Genomic DNA, 21564 nt, shown 5'->3' with positions numbered 1-21564 from the left:
AGGACTAGGAGACAAAGATAAACTCAAATTACTCAACAAATGCCAAATTGCAATTATTGAATTAATAAGGAACAGTCTGTCAGTCTCAGAGAAGCGTTCATTCATTGTCCAACAGTCCAACACTGGATGCTTGGCTTTAACCCTGCTTTATGACAGTTCAAGAATCGAGAGTTTATGGGCAATTTATCTACTACAATCTATCACTGATTCCCTCAATCAGTCAGTGATAGACTGATAGATACTTACTTTGCACAATTGCAAATGTATTCAGTAGGGTGAACACACCATATTCCAACACCTTAAGGACGTAGCAAGAAATAAATGCCTATAAATAGATCACCGTATGCGCAACTCCAGTTCTGATAGGTTTACGCCACTCTCAAAAGACAAAACACTACAATGACCAGTGACCACACTATGCGCCAGCAATGATAAAATGTCACAAACTCAAACTGTTGCCATATTTATTTAACAGCCTTTAGAATTCAAATCTACAAAATTGCTGAATCCCGTGTGACTAAATGCGTCATATTGTGAGACTAATTCCAACAGCACTTCAAAATAGTAATTCATAATTCCGACACCCTGTGTTGGAATTCCGACACCTCTTCATGTCAGTTGTGTGGCGTGTGAGCTGTGTCAAGAGTAAAACAGTGAACACCTTGTGTGTTGAGTGTTGACAGTGTCGTGTCATAATTCTGGGCATCTACGCATGCATGGAAGTGGAACTAAGACCAACTTACCAAGCTTAATATAAAGAAAAAGTTGAAAAGGTGTTGGAATTACCCACAGTGTCGGAATATGGTGTGTTTACCCTAACAGTCTAACTCACTGACTCACTGTCACTGACAAAGTGACACCATCATTGCTGATACCTTGCCAGTTGCCACTGCCAGCAGCAGTGCAGCACTGATACTGAAGTTGCCAGCCTTCACTTGCTCAAAAACTTCCGTGTGAATTTTCTTCCACCCAGCAGGCCCCGCAGTCCGCACTGTAAGGGGGCTAACCCCATAGGGTTTTACAGCACATGCACATTTGATGATTCAAGTATTCTTCGGGCCTCAAGTTGTAGACTTATAGTTATAGTCCACATTACACAATCAATGAAGAAGTGTAATATAAAGGAAAAGCTGGAGAGGTGACGGAATTACCTACGATGTCGGAATATACCGCGTTTACCCTAATTCATAATTCCGACACCCTGTGTTGGAATTCCGACACCCCTTGTGTGGCATGTGAGCTGTGTCAGAGTATGACAGTGAATGACACCCTGAGTGAGCTGTGTCAGAGTATGACAGTGAACGACACCCTGTGTGAGTGTGTGTTGACAGTGTCGTGTCATAATTCCGGGCATCTACGCATGCGTGGAACCATAGTGGCAAACTAGAGATTTTTTAGAATCAGTTCATTTTTAATCTCCTCATTTAATCAAGATTTAAAACCAATTTCTTATGTATGATAAAGCTGGTATCCATGATACTTTACTGGTCTACTTGTAGAAATCAAAAATGAAATTGAGAGAAAGTCTAAAAAAGTCTATGCTTACTGCTTTGACAGATTGACACAATGCGTGGAACTAAGACCAACTTACCAAGCTTAGTTAATATAAACTATAAAGAAAAAGTTGAAAAGGTGTTGGAATTACCCAGTGTCGGAATATGGTGCATTTACCCAAATTCACTGAACACTGACATTACATAGTGGCAAACCACAGCTTTTTTAGAATCAGTTCATTTTTAATTTCCTCATTTACCCAAGATTTAAATCAATTCCTTTATTTCTTTATGTATGATACTGCTAGTATCCAGGATACTTTACTGGTCTACTTATAGGACTCACAAATGAACTTGAGAGAGAATCTAAAAAACTCTCTGCTTTGCCACTATGAGTCTGACAAAGTGACACCATCATTGCTGATACCTTGCCACTTGGCCTTGCCAAGTTGCCACTGACCCACTGCCAGCAGCACTGATACTGAAGTTGCCAAAAAACTGAACTTGAACTTGCTCAAAAACTTCCGTGTGAATTCTCTTCCACCCAGCAGGCCCGGGACGACTGAAATAACCCAGCATTGCCCATTGCCCAATACCAGCATAATTTTCATACTAGTAATAACAGCTGCATAGGTGTTAGACTGACTATTTCTATTGCATGTTCATGTAGAGGGTTGGCATTGGCTCTTGGCATGGTGGCAGGGAATTATTGTGAGTACTTATGCGTTTGCAAGAGCATCGACCGGTCCGGCTCAGCGGTAAGCGTTGATCGGTTCAAAATGACATAAGAACAGGTTCTTTTGAATAACCTATGGATTGCCACCATGGCTCTTGGGCTGATTTAAGAGTCAAATTTTTGGGCTACGGCAGCGCTCCCGTAGACTTATACTATAGTATAAGACTATACGTCTACATCCACATTGAAGAAGTGCTCAATAGTCAATGGCGTCTTCCAAGTTTCCAACTTCCAAGTCACGTTGCAGTAGTCACTAGTCACAATCACACATTGGATTTGGATAGGCGATAGAGTGGTATGGCCGTATGGGTGAGTGCTGACATACCAAATCGGTAAAGATACTACAGATCGGCAAGTGGCAACCATGCCTGAAGCCTTCATGCCCATTGCCCCAGGCTAGGCGCCGTACACGGAGACGAGCCATGATGACAGCAGCTCTACATGTATTTCTACGAGTCGGTGCAACCTGCAACTACCAATCGATCCCGGAACTCGGAAGTAACTTATTGTAACTAATACTTTCCTCGAGTATAAGCTTTTAGTCGGTAAAACAACAAAGCGAAGTATTTGCCGCTAATGTTATCGGCTAAAATTTTTATCGTGTACAAGGCTACAAGCACAATATTATCAGGTTTTTTTATGGACACATAAACACATATTTACTTTTTTACAAGGGTGGGCAGCGAATTATTAATTGGTAATAAAGAATTGAAAAACGCTTAATCGGCATCAAAGCCTTTATTTATTGGAAATGAGTCGCAGACTTCGCTACTTGCGTTCTGTAATACACTTTTTTGTTCAAAAATAAATTACATCATGTCTAATTCTGGTGCTTCGTGTTTTCACGAAGGGGTGTTAATAATAATATAATAGCGGTTTCAGCGTTTATTAGGCCGTAGGCCTGTCGCCGATTCTTAACATCGCAGAACATTCACAGCATTTTGCGGTCTCGAACTCGCAACTCACTGCTACAATTCTGCTGTGCTTAACCGCCCGGCCTCCTTGCCGATTCTGACCAGAAACTGGCGCACAGAGCTGGGATCGAACCCGCGCCTCTCTGCGCCAATCCTGGTACTCTGAACTGTAACCACTGGGCCACCCTGCCATTTGGGGGGGTTTTAAATGAAAATCATTATTAAACAGTATATAATGGAGCTACTAAATTTAAGCGATTCATAAGATTTGCCACAGGTCCAAACTCTATTTCTACTAATTGAATATTCAATAGCAATAACTGCGAATAATTCATTATTGATTATGATCTTATAACAAGCCATGGGCCTATTTATTCAGTGCCGACACTTCCATTATATTTTATAATAATATAGCTGTTTCTGCGTTTATTAGGCCGTAGTGCACCGATTCGACACTTCAGCGAACTCGCCTGCGAGCTCGAATGCAAAACCTAACTTCATTTTCAACTCTGGCGGTCCGTAGTGCCCGTATAGACCCATCGTCGATTCTTAACATTTCAGTACATCAACAGTATGTTGCCGGCTTGAACTCGTAACTCACAACTTCAAATTTTCTTTGCTTAACACGCACTAGTCGGCTCGTAGAATTCAATAAAAAAACTGCATTTAATTTTTTCAATAGCATTATTAATCTCTCGAAGAAAAGGGCATTCGGAATTGTGTTTTTGGACACAAAACTAGGAGTTAGCTTTAATTTCGGAGAAATTTCGGGCATAAATTTTACATCCACTCTGTGCTTCATATTTAGGTGACGTTGGAAGAAGTTTTAGCGTGAACATTTAACGTAAAACTTACAATTCGCGCCTACTGTACTTCACTCTTCTCAGAAGAATTTTTCGCCAGTTCGTTGCCTGATCTCGTAGCAGCAATTCCCAGGGTCTTCTTCTTCTTTCTTTGCAGGGTGTCCACTTGGAGTGGACTTAAAGCCGCAGGTCTGCCAGATGGATGACCGTTGGGCCTGAGAGCTTATAGCTTGTGGTTTTCAGCTTCTTTGTATATGAAGTTAATTGCTGCCATTTAGTGAGGTTGGCTGATGTAAGCTCAGTGCAGGATTGGGAAGAAGTTTACAGGGAACATATATTAGTAAATGAAATGAGTTACTGCTAATGTAATTTAGATAAGTAAGGGCTGCTAATATAATAATAATAATATAATATAGCGGATTCAGCGTTTATTAGGCCGAAGGCCTGTCGCCGATTCTAAACATCGCAGAACACTCACAGCATTTTGCGGTCTCGAACTCGCAACTCACTGCTACTATTCTGCTGTGCTTAACCGCCCGGCCTCCTTGCCGATTCTGACCAGAAAACTGGCGCACTGAGCTGGGATCGAACCCGCGCCTCTCTATTGCGCCAATCTTGGTACTCTGAACTGTAACCACTAGGCCACCCTGCCTTCAATATATAGTGTATATATATAATATAACAGCCTTCATTAAACAAAAAAAAAAATTATTTTGCACACTTGTGTGAAGTCAGAGGCAATGCATGAATCAATTAACAGAATAAATAATTTTAAAAAATATATATATTAAAAAAATGTATATATTAAAAAAATTGAAAAATTAATTTTGTAATGTTCGAAAATTAAATGAGAAATTCATTGTACATCTGTATGATTGGAGACACTGGATTCTTTGGAAGTGTTGTCTTTAAAAAGTAATTTTCAAACGTATATTATTATCGTTAATATATCGCTTGCAATAAAAGAAAAGTCATGAAGTTTGTGATTGTTAATCCTCATCTATGTGAGCGACTAGTAGGCTGACTATGGTAGTAATCTCTTTAAAGTTATGTGATCTTTTCTAATCGGCTTCAGGTTCGGTTTGGCTTAATTAATTCGGTCATTGCAATTTTGTCAAGGAATTGCTCGATCTGAGTTAAAATTTTCCCTTACAGATATGTACTAATATGATTTTTTCCTAAATCAGATTTTTAGAAATTAATAAAAAGCAAATTATAAATTTGTGAGGACGGGCAATAAAACATATACAACAAAAATTGATTTATTGCACCCGTGATGCTATGTACATTAATGAAATTATTAGTCTAAGATGCATGAAATAAACCTCACTCACACGTTAGGCAAATTTTCGATCGTATTAAGTAATCTTAGGCCTTACAATCTACATAGAATATTCTAAACATGAGAAGGCAAAGCTTGCGGCAGCGTGCAATATTCTTTGAATGTTCAGCGGGTAACTTTATTAATTTCTTGTAGGTTACTCGCACAAAAAATCTTCAAACTTGGCATATAATGTTATTATGATTGCTTTATCACCCCAGCAAGTGTTTTGACGTTGGTTTTGATAAATAAATTGTTTAACGAAATTTTAAATTCAAGGTAGATTTAAATCCGATTTGAAAATTTGAAACAAACATTAAACTGTTACGGTGATAACGGTGATAACGGTGATTACGGGATACGGTGATTTGATCACGACTATGTATTAGAATAGAATATCAATCGGTCATATTGCAAAAGTAAATTCATGTGTTTTTATCAACGGCATTAACCGAAGGCTAGTCGTGCAATTTTTGGATTTACCGTCCATGCGAGCAGCACAGTTGACACTAGAGATGAGTGAAAATTGTTACTCATAAATTATCCTCGTCAAAGTGTTCTGGCTTAGAAAATATTATGATTTGAGTCCTAAATAAAGTTAAAAAAATTTAAGAAACAGTGGTCCCATCGCAGGTCAATTTTCGCAGGTCAAATAAACAAATGCCTGCGGTAATGTAGTGATTGCGAATGTGTATCCAAAGCATTCGTTATAAAGATCAACAACATCACAGCATCATAATAGGAATATTTAGTTTGATTTCAACCTTCATTTGTAAAAGGCCTGAGAAATTCCATTCCTTTTCAATTAGCTTTTCAGAATTTGATTTATATATATTGACCTAATTTAATAACTTGTAAGTCAAACGCGCGTAAACTAGCGCAGATCTCCAAAAAATTTGAAATTAGGACGCCAAGGTACTTAAACGTTTGCCTATTGTAAAGATACGATTTAAAACTAAATTGATTAAGATAAGGCTTTTAATTCACTATTGTATCGTAACATGAAAAATTGACTCTCCTTTTATTATTTGTTTTCGATCAAATTTCTTCACATAACTTTTAACAACTAAACCCTATTCATAACAATAATAATTATCAAAGGATTATCCAATCATTGGAGGTTCAAATTAACAAAGTAATTAAAAATTACGTCTGCATATGAAACGAATATAACATCCAGGCGCTTGAGCGAAACTGCCGAAAACAAATGAATAAGTCAAACATAAAAACGAACTATACCAAAAACAATTTTTATACTAAAAATAGCAGTTACGAACAAAAAGCTAAATTTATTTTATATATAATAATAATAAAAAAAAATAAATAATACGAACAAAACATCGAACTATTTTGAGCAATATAAAAATATAAAGCATCACAAGTACGATATAGAATTCATGTAGTATTGGGGAGAGAAGTACAAAAGTTAAAAAAATTATTGATGAAAATTCTCTATTGAAGGCAATGGCTAACTGAAGTAAAGCACATGTTATCGATATGATTATAGTTGACAAATGAGGTCACAACTTCCTGCCATACTTTGCATTTATAATGGCAGGTACATTTCTTACTGAAATAAATTGTAAAGAAAGGCACTACACCTAATTTCAGATAGCGGCGCGATTTGTGGTATTTTGATTGAAAATTATTTCGCTTGCATGGAACCGTCTCGAAAAAAGTTGAGTTGGGTTGTTGATTTATAGTTATGATTTATGATAGTTATGATTTATGATAGTTATGATTTATAACTATATTCAAATCAGATGCATTGTAATCATACATATTTTAAATCATTTATCAAGTTTATGTAAACATTATTAACTTAAACTAATTGCCGTACAACTTATTAATCATAAACCAAATTACCGTTAACATTGAATCAAAAACTTTATGTGAAGTCGTAAATTCAATCAATTGCTTGCTTATGGATCATACAAATATTATAATGACCATGAACGCAATTGGCATGAATTTTATCACGCACGCTCTTATTGTGCGGTAATCGTGAAAGAAATTTAGGCACGAAGAAATGTAAACTTCTTCTATTTTACATTTATTTATTGTCGACTTAAATCAGTGTTGGGTGGAATAATTCGCATCTGGAAATTTAAAATTCTGAAGTTTTTTGGAAGATATTTTTGTAATAAAATTTTGAACGAAAATTTTCCGATATGGATAGTAATTCATTCGTTACCACCCAGCATTTTATTTTGAAGGCAGAGTGTAATGTTCCCCTTTTTTAATGAGTATTATTATTTGACATCTGAAGGAAATTATTTGTTCAAAAAAGGTCTCGGTATCAAAGCGTTTCTACGGTGCAGAGAAGCAGTCAAGCGAAAGCTGGTGTTGGGATCACTTATTACACTAATGAAATACTAGCAATGAATATATGATGCAACTTCGATTGAAATTTAAAAAAAATCGACCAGGATTGTGCAAAATTCACGATTTAATGTTTGTATAAGAAGGTTCAAATTGTATCAGATGAAATCACATAGATATGAATTATTTTAAAATACAATATTTATTTTGAAATGTTACGAACATGTTTTACGTTAAGATTAAGTGTGCTTATGTCGGTTAAAGTGTCATCAAAGATATTATTTTACACTTTAACGAAATTGGTGAAAAGCTTAGAGTTAACCAAGTTATTCAATTTCGAGAGTCTTGGAAAAATCTATTTCGAGCGGCGAAATCTGCCTTTCTGCATAGAATGAATGCAAACGTTTGGCTTGTTATCCTAAAAACAATGCGGATACGTTCATGAAAATGAGTTTTGTACTATAACTATAGTCGAAAAAATACACCATTTTAGACTGACCAGAATGAGATATCTCAGGTATATGTATTGATGGCTCACGAGTATGTTCTGAAATAAACTCCTACGATGATTCTTTGAGTCACTAGTTATGGAGTACCTTAAATAAATTATAGTTATGGAGTACCTTAAATAAATTATAGTTAGAAGCATGAATTGAATTTAGGTCACCCACGCAACTTATAATTTATGAGTAAGGGTTTAATGGAGAACAGATGAGCAAAATAGAGATGAGTAGTATTTTCGTCAGTTTTCACACCTACATGTATCATATTTCGTCTACTACTGGGTGGAATCATGTCACGTTGGTCGCTATGTTAGATTATATTCCTTCTGCCACTCGGTTGAGTCGTATTCGTCTGATTTCTACCACTTGTCGTTTCTACCACTTGTCTACCATTTCATGAGTTGACGGGTCTAAAATTATCATTATCTATATCTGCGAATCAACTTCGATGTTTGTTACGTTGATTACATCGATTGTTTTATGATTATTAATATTACTTGATTCGATGAAATTACCGGTACATATCAACATATCATATCGCTACAAATGAAAACACCGAATCAAATAAAGGCTGAATTTACCATGTGGCCATTATTTCTGCCTTGGACACGTTGTTGGTAGGATCAAAATCACGTTACGTTTAACGTTACTTCACCGGTTTCATGTGAATATGAAAATAACAACAAACACTGGTAAATACAGATGAAAACTATTGAAGAATTACCCTCAAGTTATTCACAAAATTGATTTGGATAGCAAATTGTACGGATGTTGAGTAACGACAAGTTCTTTAGCATATTACGGCGTGCCAGTTATGGCATTCCTTAAAAATTAGAATGCATTGAATGTACATTATACAGGGCTATTCTAAATGATGGACAGCTTCCTTGACGTAACCCCGTGAGAAATAGCCGCATTGGGTGAGATCAGGAGATCTCGGTAGCTTCAGATCAACCAGAGACACTTGTAGAGGCGGGACGTAAACAGCTTAATTGACGTAACCCCATAAGAAATAGTCACCTGGGCTGAGATCAGGTGATCTCGGTGGTATAAAGTGTATAGCCAGATCTTCATTTCCTATGCGTCCTTCCCAACGCTCAAGAAATGACTGATTCAAAAAAGTTTTCTGCAACTACCGCCACCGGCGCCACCCAATTAATTCCGCGTTTGAACAAGCTAAAAAATTGAATTTTTCTCTTTCCATTGGTGTATAAATTATTCATTTTGAATATATACTTGGATAAAATTAAATTCATTAAATTTGGTTCATCATTTAGAATAACACTGGACATGAAATGATCAAAATGGTCACTGCTGCAATTTTGACAAACGAAGCGTAAGACGTAAGTTTGTCAGACGTAAGTTCATTTGCATTTTGGAATTATATTGCATTTATCTATCAGTAAGTGAAGTGAAAAACCAGGATTCTTGGGGTATCCTGAAGCAGCTGGCCACAATGTCGACTGATTGATTGTATTATTTTGCCCAAGCAATAAGTGAAGTTTGAAGCATGTCTCATTCTTGGAGAGATCAGGGATTTTTGGGATGCCATGAAGAACGGGACTTGATTTGAGAACTGAAGAAGAATCCTGCAATTCTTAAGCAATAAGTGAAACGTAACGCGTCTTATTCATGTAGAGCACATCATATGATATTTGGGATATCTTGCAGCATATGAAAACGATATCAGAACCAAGGAGCAGTTCGCAGTTCTCGAGGAATTGCGAGCGGAAGCGAGAAGCCATGTAAAGTAGGTGCAGACGGTGATACGAATGATGTTCAATCGTCTTCAACGGTAACCCTGCAATTGAAAACAATTAATTAACATAAAGTCATCTATAAACACAGCTCTGTATGATTACATTTGTTATTTTAATTATTTTCAGCGCATGAATGATTTCTTTAAAAAACATTACCTGTTATTCTTGTAAGAAATGATAGCAAATTGATAATTATCCCTGACATTTTTCCAATGCAAGGTAATAATAAATTGCATCGAATATTTTTATATGTAATGTTTGCAGTGTGAATTTTTCAAGGGAGTGAATGAAAATTTTCAAGGAGTCATGGAAAAATAATGACAGCACAAAAGGGAAGGGAATTACTTACTTGAATTAGTGACGGATGCATTGAAAATTTAATTCGAGTGGTCGAATAAGTTAATGGTGGTCATCAAATATATTACCATGTACATATAAATTTCAATGATTGTTTTACTTGGTGTAGCTTGGTGCTAAATAAACTCAACAACAAAGTAATCTACAACCTGGGTATTGTTTAACATATTTAGGGCGGTGTGTTTGACTCCAAGCTTGATTTTAGTGCGTTTGATGACGAAGCTAAATGGATATAATAATTCTCATTTTACATTCGAGAACATGAAATTTGACTGCATTACGTTTATGTATAAAATTTACTCAGTACTCTTCGGAGGAGATAATTTGAATGGAAAACATTTGAATTGAGCGTTAATGCCAGGAGATAAATATGCAGATGCTAATGCATCTGCATATGCAGCATGCAGATGCTAATGTTCGTTTCTATGCAGTCTGGGGATTTTAGTTTTTCTTCTTTTTTTGCAACTTTAATAAATCCCCTAAGTCGTTCACGTCTGTCTCGGAATTATCACCTCTGAAGCGATTTAAAGATAATATGAATTGCCATCTCACTGCCTATAATATATGAATTTTATTGACTCATCACAATGTTATTCTTACCTAAGTAGCGATTTAGAGACGTGACAGAGGGTCTGGGGCCATACTTTCAAAACTCGCTAAGTGAACGTAAGTACTTACGATCTATTTTCTTGTCTATGATTGGTGGACTTTGCTTGAAAGGCCGTCAATGATTGGCTGATGAACTTACGATCTCTTAACTTTTTTGAAAGTATAGGCCCTGGGTATTCCTACAAGGCACTCACGGTGTTTGGTCTACCGGTGCTGCCGCTCCAAGCCCCCACCGCTGACGTCAGTAAAGGAGAAGGGCTTTTTGCTGACGAAGTCGAGTTTGAGGTAATAAAGCTACTATTGCTGTACTGTATATCGGGGGAAGTTTTATTGTTGTTGCTGGCAGAAGCAAAATTTACGAGAGAAACTGACGAGGAATCTTTCATGTCTGTTAAGCAATGGGAAGAACTATTGTAAGATTTGTTGCTGGAAAATTTCGAAAAGCTTCTAGTACTGGGATGGATGGACTCGGAGGAGTTCAATCTTTCAGGTTCAAGATTAGATGAATTGTACGGTCGAGGTGTGGGGGATAAAAGATTAATATTTAAAGGATCGTTAGCAGCTGATGCCGATCTGGCGAGGCTGTTAAGGTTGCTCGAGGAATATTTGCTGGGGTATCGGGAAGTTGTTATCTTAGGGACAGAAAGAGATTTTGCAATTTCCGGGGAAGTCGCTGAGTGGTAAATTGGTCTAATGTCACTTTCAGCATTTTGGTAAAGGTGGGAAGGAGTAGGGGGAGAGTGTGGGGGAGTGTGGTAGATTTCACTTCCCGGTGGAGGACTTGGTGAAGTTGCCTGCCTCGTGGTGCTGGTGCTGTTGGTGCTTCCGTTGGGTGCTAAGAGTCGACTTGCGTGCTGGTGCGCCGGTGCAAAGCGTGCACTGTGGTGCAGAGAAGCACCAGGCGTCTGGTGCGAACGCGCAGGCTGGTAGCAGAAAGCGAGAGTAAACAAGAGCAGGAGCGAAGCATGCAGACATAAAAAATATAACTCAGTACTCACTGCAGTGATTGACAGAGAGCGCATTTTCTCGTCGACGAAAACTTGAGGTCACGGACGGACGGACAGACGGACGGACAGACAGACGGATATGGCGAGCACAATAGTGCATTTTTTCCATAAATGAGAAAATGCGCTAAAAATATGAAATTTCCACAGATCTTCGTCAGGCAAGGGCATTGAATGGAATAGGGGAATAAATTGAATTAAACGCGTTCATGAAACTAGAATCCTGAATTATTTTCATAATGTAAAGTGTAATTTTAACAAACTATGTTAAAATTTGAATTCACCAAAAATTCAATTTCATTTTGAAGTTTTATGATGACTTTGAACCATTATATTTATCCTGGATGAATTTTTTAGTTAGTTAAAGATTTATACGTGGGGAAATTCTATTATTAGTTCAAATATTTAGAATTCCATGCACTGTAAGATTTGAATCCCAGTCTGCGATTCCCAGGCATTTAATGCCGGGTCAGAATTTTCTGCGAACGATGAATGGTAAAAAATTTATGACCGTTGCCCGACCAAGATAAGATAGGAGCTACTTTTGTCTGACTAATTTAAGAATAATATTTCCTGACTAAGATAAGATAAGAAAGAACATTGACCGAAAAAGAAAGGATAAGAATTTTGGTGTCCTGTGACCGGATATTCTCAAAAAAGCGTCTTCTGTCAGGGCTCGAATTTCAAAAAGAAACATTAAAAAAAGGAATCAGCGATTACCGAGTCATTGGTTTGAAAGCGAAAAATAAAGTGAGAAATTTTCATTATTCAAGGAAATAAGTGGAAGTAAATCGAAAGTATCATTAGCGTATACCATGTGTCCCGAAGCATTTATACCTTATTAAGATTATTTGAATTATTCATTTCATAGCATTTATATTATTTCAGTCATTGCTGTTTATTATTTATTGTTTAAATTATATTTATATTATTATCAACCCTCTTATGTGCATAAATTGTTATCATAAAATTATTTATACCACATTAAATTCAGAAAGATATTTATGGAATAGATATAATTAGCAAAATCCTTGTTTTTTCGACTGAAATTACAAGAATTTATCAATACATTTGCACTCACTGAAACAACGAAGCCAGATTTTATAGTCCGGAGAAATAATATTTATTATATATTTGTTTTATATTATAGGTATGTATTACAGGAATAATCTTTCTAATGTTTTACTTCATTAGAGGGAATTGGATGGAAAGTAACTGAGAAACATCCAGTTCCTAAAAACTATATATTAGTGTACATGATGGCGAATAAAATATTATAATGGGAAAGAACTTCGGCTTCAAATGCATAAATTTGCAGGGATCTGAACGAGTTAAGACAAAAGTCAACAATGCACGAGGAGTTAATAATTAGTGGTAAGGTAACTAGTCAGTAGTTACAAACAATCTACACACAATAAGTCTATATCTACTTTTATCTGTGACTGAAAGAGGAGATTATCTCGGACCTAAGATGATTGAATGTACGTTCAGCATTAAGAAGGTAACGGCTAGAGTAATTCAAGCTAAACAAACAATTAACCACTGGAATGACAAATTTTACGTGCAGAAAAATGTTCGACTGATGTACTAAATTATAGGAAAATTTTATGGTACATATTAATGTAAGGAAAACTTTATGCATATCAGTGAGTTTATGCGTCAAATGCGAGTTTCACAGATTACGAACTGATATTTTTTTATCAATCCATATTTAAATTTGTGTTTTTATTTGAAATTAATTAATGTATATCTTTAAAAGTTTGCAATATCTTTGCACTCTGCATCCCAGACCATTAAATTAATTAATGATATTCTTTGCTTAAAAGAACCGTATATTTCATTGCTCTAATGTGCCTAATTTTAAATGAGCGGGTAAAATTTTGGCTTAACAAATAATCTATTACCATCACTTCATTGGGAAGAAATTTAGTGTAATCTCGAATGGGAGGAAATTTGACATAGGAAGGGAGACGAGGACGATACTATATAAGGCTCAGGACGGATATTCAAGCAAGCAATAGAAGTTAAAATGAAGAGTTATTATATTTATTATTTAAAAGGAGTCAAAATTTAGCGGCTGAGCGAAGCTTTAAGGGATCGGAGGATGACGCAAAAACTCACCTTGAGTTGATTGCTAATGGTCCTAAAATTATTTCGCTAATTCATACTGTAACTTGAGGAGAGGTTCTTTTAACAATAATAATAGAAATATATACATAATTATAATAATATTTAAAAAAACCTAGATGATCTACTTGCTAAATCAAAACATATATCAGCAGTAGCCATGAATTAACAATTCTATCATGCTTCCATATATACAGCTTTGCAAGGCGCTCATCTAAAGAAAAAAAAAGGCGCTCATTCCCAGGGTGCTGATGAAACTTTGTGCTATTCCTTGTGCTCCTTTACCAGCGATTCGCCGAAGGATTTTCAGTACTTCAGGTGCGCCAACTTATTTAGATTCGTAGGCTCGGAGCAAGCGGCGATGAGGTGCTAAATCCTGTCCCTTGCTCTTAAAACCCGACTAAATAATAAGCTCGTAATAATCACTACTTCGGAGAAAGTCAGTTGCGTTTGCCGTGGTAGCACGTGTGTGAATTCCGATCTCTAAACGTCTAAAGTAACCGGTAAATTTGTGACTCAAAGTTTCTTATAAGTATTCAAAACCTTAATTATTTGATTTGTTTACTCATTAATTATGTATTACAGGAATAATCTTTCTAATGTTTTACTTCATTAGAGGGAATTGGATGGAAAGTAACTGAGAAACATCCAGTTCCTAAAAACTATATATTAGTGTACATGATGGCGAATAAAATATTATAATGGGAAAGAACTTCGGCTTCAAATGCATAAATTTGCAGGGATCTGAACGAGTTAAGACAAAAGTCAACAATGCACGAGGAGTTAATAATTAGTGGTAAGGTAACTAGTCAGTAGTTACAAACAATCTACACACAATAAGTCTATATCTACTTTTATCTGTGACTGAAAGAGGAGATTATCTCAGACCTAAGATGATTGAATGTACGTTCAGCATTAAGAAGGTAACGGCTAGAGTAATTCAAGCTAAACAAACAATTAAACACTGGGATGACAAATTTTACGAGCAGAAAAATGTTCGACTGATGTACTAAATTATAGGAAAATTTTATGGTACATATTAATGTAAGGAAAACTTTATGCATATCAGTGAGTTTATGCGTCAAATGCGAGTTTCACAGATTACGAACTGATATTTTTTTATCAATCCATATTTAAATTTGTGTTTTTATTTGAAATTAATTAATGGATATATTTAAAAGTTTGCAATATCTTTGCACTCTGCATCCCAAATCATTAAATTAATTAAATATATTCTTTGCTTAAAAGAACCGTATATTTCATTGCTCTATTGTGCCTAATTTTAAATGAGCGGGTAAAATTTTGGCTTTACTAATTTTCTATTACTATCACTTCATTGGGAAGAAATTTAGTGTAATCTCGAATGGGAGGAAATTTGACATAGGAAGGGAGACGAGGACGACACTATATAAAGCTCACGACGGATATTCAAGCAAGCAATAGAAGTTAAAATGAAGAGTTATTATATTTATTATTTAAAAGGAGTCAAAATTTAGCGGCTGAGCGAAGCTTTAGAGGATCGGAGGATGACGCAAAAACTCACCTTGAGTTGATTGCTAATGGTCCTAAAATTATTTCGCTAATTCATACTGTAACTTGAGGAGAGGTTCTTATTCAAGGATGGTATTGGGTTTTCAAGCATGAGTAAATATTAAAATGATATATGAAACAAAATAATGAATGTGTCTCCTGGAGAATAGCTTCTGAATGTTGTGATTGGTTTCTGAACTTTTAATTTCCGGGCCAAAAATTTGGCAGCTTGTAATTCTACTGATTACGGTGAAAATTTAATTTTCACACTGTTTTATTTTTCAATTGCGTAAGGTTATGGTGTAAGACACGCGTTGGAATTTGTTTAACAAACCAATACTGTAGAGTGAATTATAGATACGATATCAGTAAACTTGATTTACGTTAAATATGCGAGCGCTTACACGTACGCTCAGCTCTGGCATGTAAAAATATACATAAACTGAACTTAAGACACAAAAATATAATATAAACTTTCTATAAAGAAAAGAGCGGGAAGACCATAGGTATTAGAACGATTTTACTATAAATTAAGGTAATCTTGAGTATTATAAAATGTTAACTTACATCTTGAGAAGAAGACATGTCGACGGAAGCTGCGTACATGGCAGTCGGTAGCTCAGGCTGCAGCGGGAAGGCGTTTGGGTCGAAATGTGCTTGGTTTAGATGAGGCTGGTTTAGGTGGGGCTGGTTTAGATGTCCCTGGCTCAGGTGAGGCTGGTTTAGATGTCCCTGGCTTAGGTGAGGCTGGTTTAGATGTTGTTGGCTTGAATGATGGTGGTTTATATGTTGTTGGCTTAGATGGTGCTGGCTTAACAGCTGTGGTGCCGAGTATGGTTGCAAGGGGTTAGGTGCACCCATATGAGGGGCTACGAGGTTTGGGGGGAGGTGGGCCATGGCTGGGTGAGGGGAAGCGTGAGGGGAAGGATGGGTTGAGTTGGGGAGAGGGTGGGGAGGCAGCTCCTCAGTGGGTGCACCCCCTGTGGAAGCCTCACTGCTGTTCGTGGGTGTGGACCCCCCGTTGCTTAGTGGGTCCATGGCCCCAATGTCACCCTCTGCGGGAGTGCGCCGGCCACGTCTGAAAAATTTTAATTCATTAATTAAATTAATTAATTTTAGTTTTTCCTTTTCATTTAAATTTTTAATTGAAGTTACTTAAATGAACGTTTAACAAACATTTTGAGTTGCATTCGTGGCAAATCTCCGAGACTTGCTGATACTGATCAATCAGTAATTCGAATCGCATCCATTGCTCGTTTTCATCAATATTGAAAATATTTTTTGGATGAACTTTCTTTTATCAAATTAATCTTAGCAGTGGTTCGCTTTCAGCTCCAAAAGGCAGAGGCAATTTGGAGGTTGGAGTGAAATTCGTAACAAAATAATGAGTTTTTGTCAAAATAATGACCTACAGCTACTCTTGTCACCAACAGCACTGGCAAGGACCGCAGGAACGGTGGTCGTAGCAGTGATACGCTCTTTTTACCCTCATATTTGCTTCAGGATGAGCAACAAAAGGATAAAAATTGCATCGTTATTTGGACAAAGTTCCATGTGTTTCTCTGGGTGCAGGCGGCCGTAAAGCAGCTCCCGTTATAACATTTAATAATTTTAATTGAGCAAGTAAAACCGAAGCCATCTTTGCCGATCAAAGTTATGATTCGATTATATTTGTATTTCATTAGAAAACAATATTTTATGAGAGAAATACGATTATATCCGAAATATTATTAAGAAAAGAATATAACAAATAAACAAAAATCTTAGAAATTTACGGATTAATTTCATAACTTCAATAACATTAAATCACATACACGAGGAACTATCTAAACACATCCTTCAGAACTTATTCAAGTACGTACATTTCTACATCTATTAACAGGTATTCAACATTTTTATGTTCGTAATCGCTGCTCAAAAATGTCACCGTTAATCGATGCTTGGTCTAAAAAATTCATTCCTCATAAACATTAACGGGAAAAAATTACGTTACAATAAAACGGCCACACGTAAAACAAAAGGTAAAAATTTTGTACGATTTTGGGCAAATGAAGTCGAAGTAGAAGGATATTATTCATGAAACTAGCTGATATTTCAATGATTTCGATAGCTGATATTTCAATGATTTCGAACATTCGTGGCACAATAGATTTATTGAAACTACAAGATGTATAGAAAACTGAAAAAGAGGGAGGAGAAAGGGGTTCATTCTGAAGTATTTAAGTAGTGTACATTACAATTTTAGAGTTTATGTTCTAACATTCAAGGTCTATTCAAAATCAACTAATTGAAGCACCCCATCTTTCCATGCACATCTCAAACTACACTATAGAGACATCATAAAAAAATCATTCCTCACAACTATTCTTTATCGATTCGCTGATCGTAATTCACACGATAATGGATTGTAAAGTCGATCTATGAAAATCTCTGGCTTATTAAGGAATTTGTATCTATCAAAGAATGTCACCGTGTAAGAATATCTATACAAGGTAGGTAATTATTCTACAAACGGTCCAATAAACATTCGTTCTACTGTATATGGACGTAAGGAAAATGTTATTTGATAAAAAATGTCATAAGATGTTAATGTTTTTCTACGGAAGAAAAGTACGCAAAAATTTATTAAGGGAATGTATAGACTATTCATAATTAACAACAAGTCAGAGGGAAGGGAAATATTTTCCAGCATAGGTGTTGGCACTTGAAAATCATATACATTGAATTACAAGAATGATATTTAATTGATTTTCTAGTTGCGACTACAGGAAAACCACAAGTAGTAAAACGATCAGAAATAATTATCAATATATAGTCGTTACGCTAATTTTGAAAGAGTATCCTGTATAAATAATTTATTTGATTTAGATCTAATAGACAAATAATTAATATGCGATCTCCTCATGCCATCACCACTACTGAACAAAAAGAACACCTGCTGATGAACCCGAGGGGAACATGGAGAATTCTCGCGAACATCCGAATGTTTCGAAGAATTGTTATATTTGTCGTGTCGCTGTTACTACTATTCGTGGAGTTGCATCGTGGGTAGAAATGTGTGGAGTGATTCTTTTTGCTTTCGGATAGCGAAATATCAGAGCTGTTCCTTGTGAAGTTGTGTTTTATAGGCAGTGCATTTTTGTCATCATTTAAATGTAATTTGTCTTTGGTCTTTGGATCATGAATGATAAATAAATTTTTCTTGTCCACACAAGATGAGTGAAAATTTCTCGCTACATTGGTATCTTTTCCGTATGGATTGCCAACAAAGTCGCTGCTGGCGGCATGAGTTTTATTAAGATTGATGCTTGAAAACTCTACATTGCCAGTGTTTGGTTCAGGAAAACCTGCCGGAACGAGTTCATTTCTGTAGGAGCCGTTTGTACAGTCATAAAATGTGTCATTGAAGTTTTTGACTGAACGAGAGTTTATTTTGACGGAACTTTGTTTGCTTTTAGCGCTATCAATTTCAGAGGGCATTGCTACCCCCTTGTCACAATCGTAAATTTTATCTGTTTTATTCATATTAAAATTTCTGCGCAGGCTCTCAACCTTCTGGGTTTGAGTCAAGATCCCGAACGAATCAGAACCTGGAATCACTTTGAAAAAATTATTAAAAATTATTTCGCTTTCAGGCGTGTCATCAAAGGAAGGACTATTGTTTATTTTGAACAGGATTTTTTCTTCTGTACTAGAAGATCTTTTCTGCACCGTACGTAGAATAATTTTTTCCGAACATACAGACGAGCCGAGAAAGTTGCTCTCACTGTCTGAGTTGTCTGAATCACGAAGTGAAATGTTGTGGGCATCGACACTTAATGAAGATAAAGATTGATCGACTGGAGAAAGGGAATTGTTAGAGCATTTGTAAGGAAATATTTCTGAGGTTGATGCAGTAAATTTTGAATTACTGTTAGACGTTTCTGATGTATTACTCGTGTCTTTATTGATATTGCTGAGAGGGAGGGATTCTTCAATTTTTGTACAACATTTAACGAGCTTAGTATCGTCAAAAGATCCAAACTGCGTTTTTCCAAAATTGTTAGTCACGAAGAAGTAATTTTTATTATTCACTGAATCCAAAGGAGGTTTACGCAAATCATTGACATTAATAGACTTAATTGTCACATTATTCTTGTTATCCGAATCGAAGTTGCTATTAGAGAGATTCCAAAGATCCAAACTAGACTCGAAACAGTCATCGTCCGAGCTGAGATTATTAGAAGATTTTAGTTTAAATTCATCATTCTTTAATAATGATTTAGCTTGTCTATGCTGGACCGGATTTATGGTTAATGATCCTTCACATTCACAACGCTGTCTACGATTCAGGGAAGCGTTTGGAATACCCGAGTTGAAAACAAAATTGTTTTTCAGTTTAGAGGAGTCGGTTGAGTTTTTGCTAGATTGCCTGCCATCATTAAGATTGTGTCTGTGATAAGCGTACTGCGTGTTGGTGTTTGATGTAGGTTTTCTTATTTTCTTCGAAACGAAGAGTCTGCTGTAGGAGGGATAGAACAAAAAGCAATTAAAATGCATACATGTGTTACAAACAAACTCGAAATTAAATCTGCTGTGTGTCAACGCTCACTGATTTGATTTCGTTTACGGTGACTTTAAAACAGGAATAAGAATTAATTCGCGAAAGCCTGACAATTAAGGTACAGAATCAAATTTTCGATCTCCATATTTGCGACTAGGCTCGAAATTTTAATATGACCAATTTTGAAAATTTTTTGCCACAGCGATAAGGACCCAATTTCAGATCTAAGAAGGTTCCTTACGAGCATCTGCTCACTTTCAAATTCCCCTCAAACGCCTGCTGTTAATATAAACTAATTAAAAACTTCTATGTCTTTTTGTTTAAAATCTCGCTGCCCAAATTAACACAATGAATAAAAGACCATTCGAGCTTGGAAACATACACATCGATTTAGAACTTCAGTTTCACTGTCAAATATATACCGGTAAGTAGGGGTCGGCAAACTGAATACTGACGACTTAATTTTAATATGTGGATTTTACTCATGGTTCTTATCGTAGTAATATATAGTGATTCTTTATATTACATTACAGGAGAACATGCTTACCCTCTTTGTTTCTGATGGCGACGTACTTCCTTCAGGATTTGACGTACCGCCGGCGAGTAGTTAAGCTGAAACTGTCGGCAAAAGTGGGAAAGATGTTACCAAGATTATTATTTCATAAGGTTTTAAACACCTAATCGCTTGGAAAGGCAAGTATTATTGAAGAGACTAACACGTTAATAGACGAAAATTTACAGGTTCTGGACTATGAGGATTCAGTCTCTCACCAATCGGAGAGTAGGATTATTGAGTAAGATCAATAATATTAGATAATTAATTCTACCGAACAACATGAATATTGCAGCAATTTTTAGCACAGACGTGTATACAGCCTTGTGTACAGCCTTGTATACCGAGGACAGCCTATTATGTACAACTGAGAAGTATGAAGTTAACGCAATCGTTGGTCGAAAAGGCAACGGCAGCCTTTATTTCTCTGTAATAACAAATGAATACAAGACAGCTGACGCAAGATTCAGTCTTACAGGCAAAGGCATGGCCTTCATTTCCCTGTAATAACAAATGCACACAAGACAGCTGACGCAAGATTTAGTCTTTAAGGCAAAGGCATGGCTTTCATTTCTCTGCAATAACAAATGCACACAGGACAGCTAATGCAAGATTTAGTCTTACAGGCAAAGGCATGGCCTTCATCTCTCTGAGGTCGAGGTTTCTGAAGAAGTCGCAACAGAGGATGTCTTCGATGCTTGGGTAGTTCTCACCGCACCCGAAGATGTAGTCCAACACTTTGATGACCTTTAGCCAATTTAATAATTATATTAAATTTATCTAAATCCACGTGAGCAATATTCAAGTATGAAATACGCAATTACCAGCACAAAAATATCTTTTTAATATAATTTTCAAATTTCGTCAATAATTCAGATTTGATTGAGCAATTCTTCAGATTTCTAACATATATTTCATTTAAACACATAATTGCATTCGGTATATAAACAGTGAAGTTGATTATGTGTGTGGTAAATGTTATTCTAACT

The 21564-nt window shown here is 36.1% G+C and overlaps 1 protein-coding gene across 1 annotated transcript in view; it reads right to left on the bottom strand.

The window, feature by feature from the left end:
• Window positions 1–9356: 9356 nt before the first annotated feature.
• LOC108682512 (PX domain-containing protein kinase-like protein) overlaps window positions 9357–21564 on the bottom strand; it is a 43399-nt gene continuing 31191 nt past the window's right edge. Inside the window, exons 8-12 of the mRNA XM_018171687.2 lie at window positions 21200–21322; window positions 20570–20640; window positions 16047–16557; window positions 11013–11741; window positions 9357–9893 (exon numbers count right to left, since the gene is read on the bottom strand). Coding sequence (XP_018027176.2) covers window positions 9882–9893; window positions 11013–11741; window positions 16047–16557; window positions 20570–20640; window positions 21200–21322 — 1446 coding nt within the window. The 3' untranslated portion in view covers window positions 9357–9881. The remainder of the gene's footprint in view (window positions 9894–11012; window positions 11742–16046; window positions 16558–20569; window positions 20641–21199; window positions 21323–21564) is intronic.

Source organism: Hyalella azteca, unplaced genomic scaffold, assembly GCF_000764305.2.
Source record: "Hyalella azteca isolate HAZT.00-mixed unplaced genomic scaffold, Hazt_2.0.2 contig5797, whole genome shotgun sequence".
Lineage (NCBI taxonomy): Eukaryota > Metazoa > Arthropoda > Malacostraca > Amphipoda > Hyalellidae > Hyalella > Hyalella azteca.
This window is presented reverse-complemented; position numbering and strand designations above follow the sequence as displayed.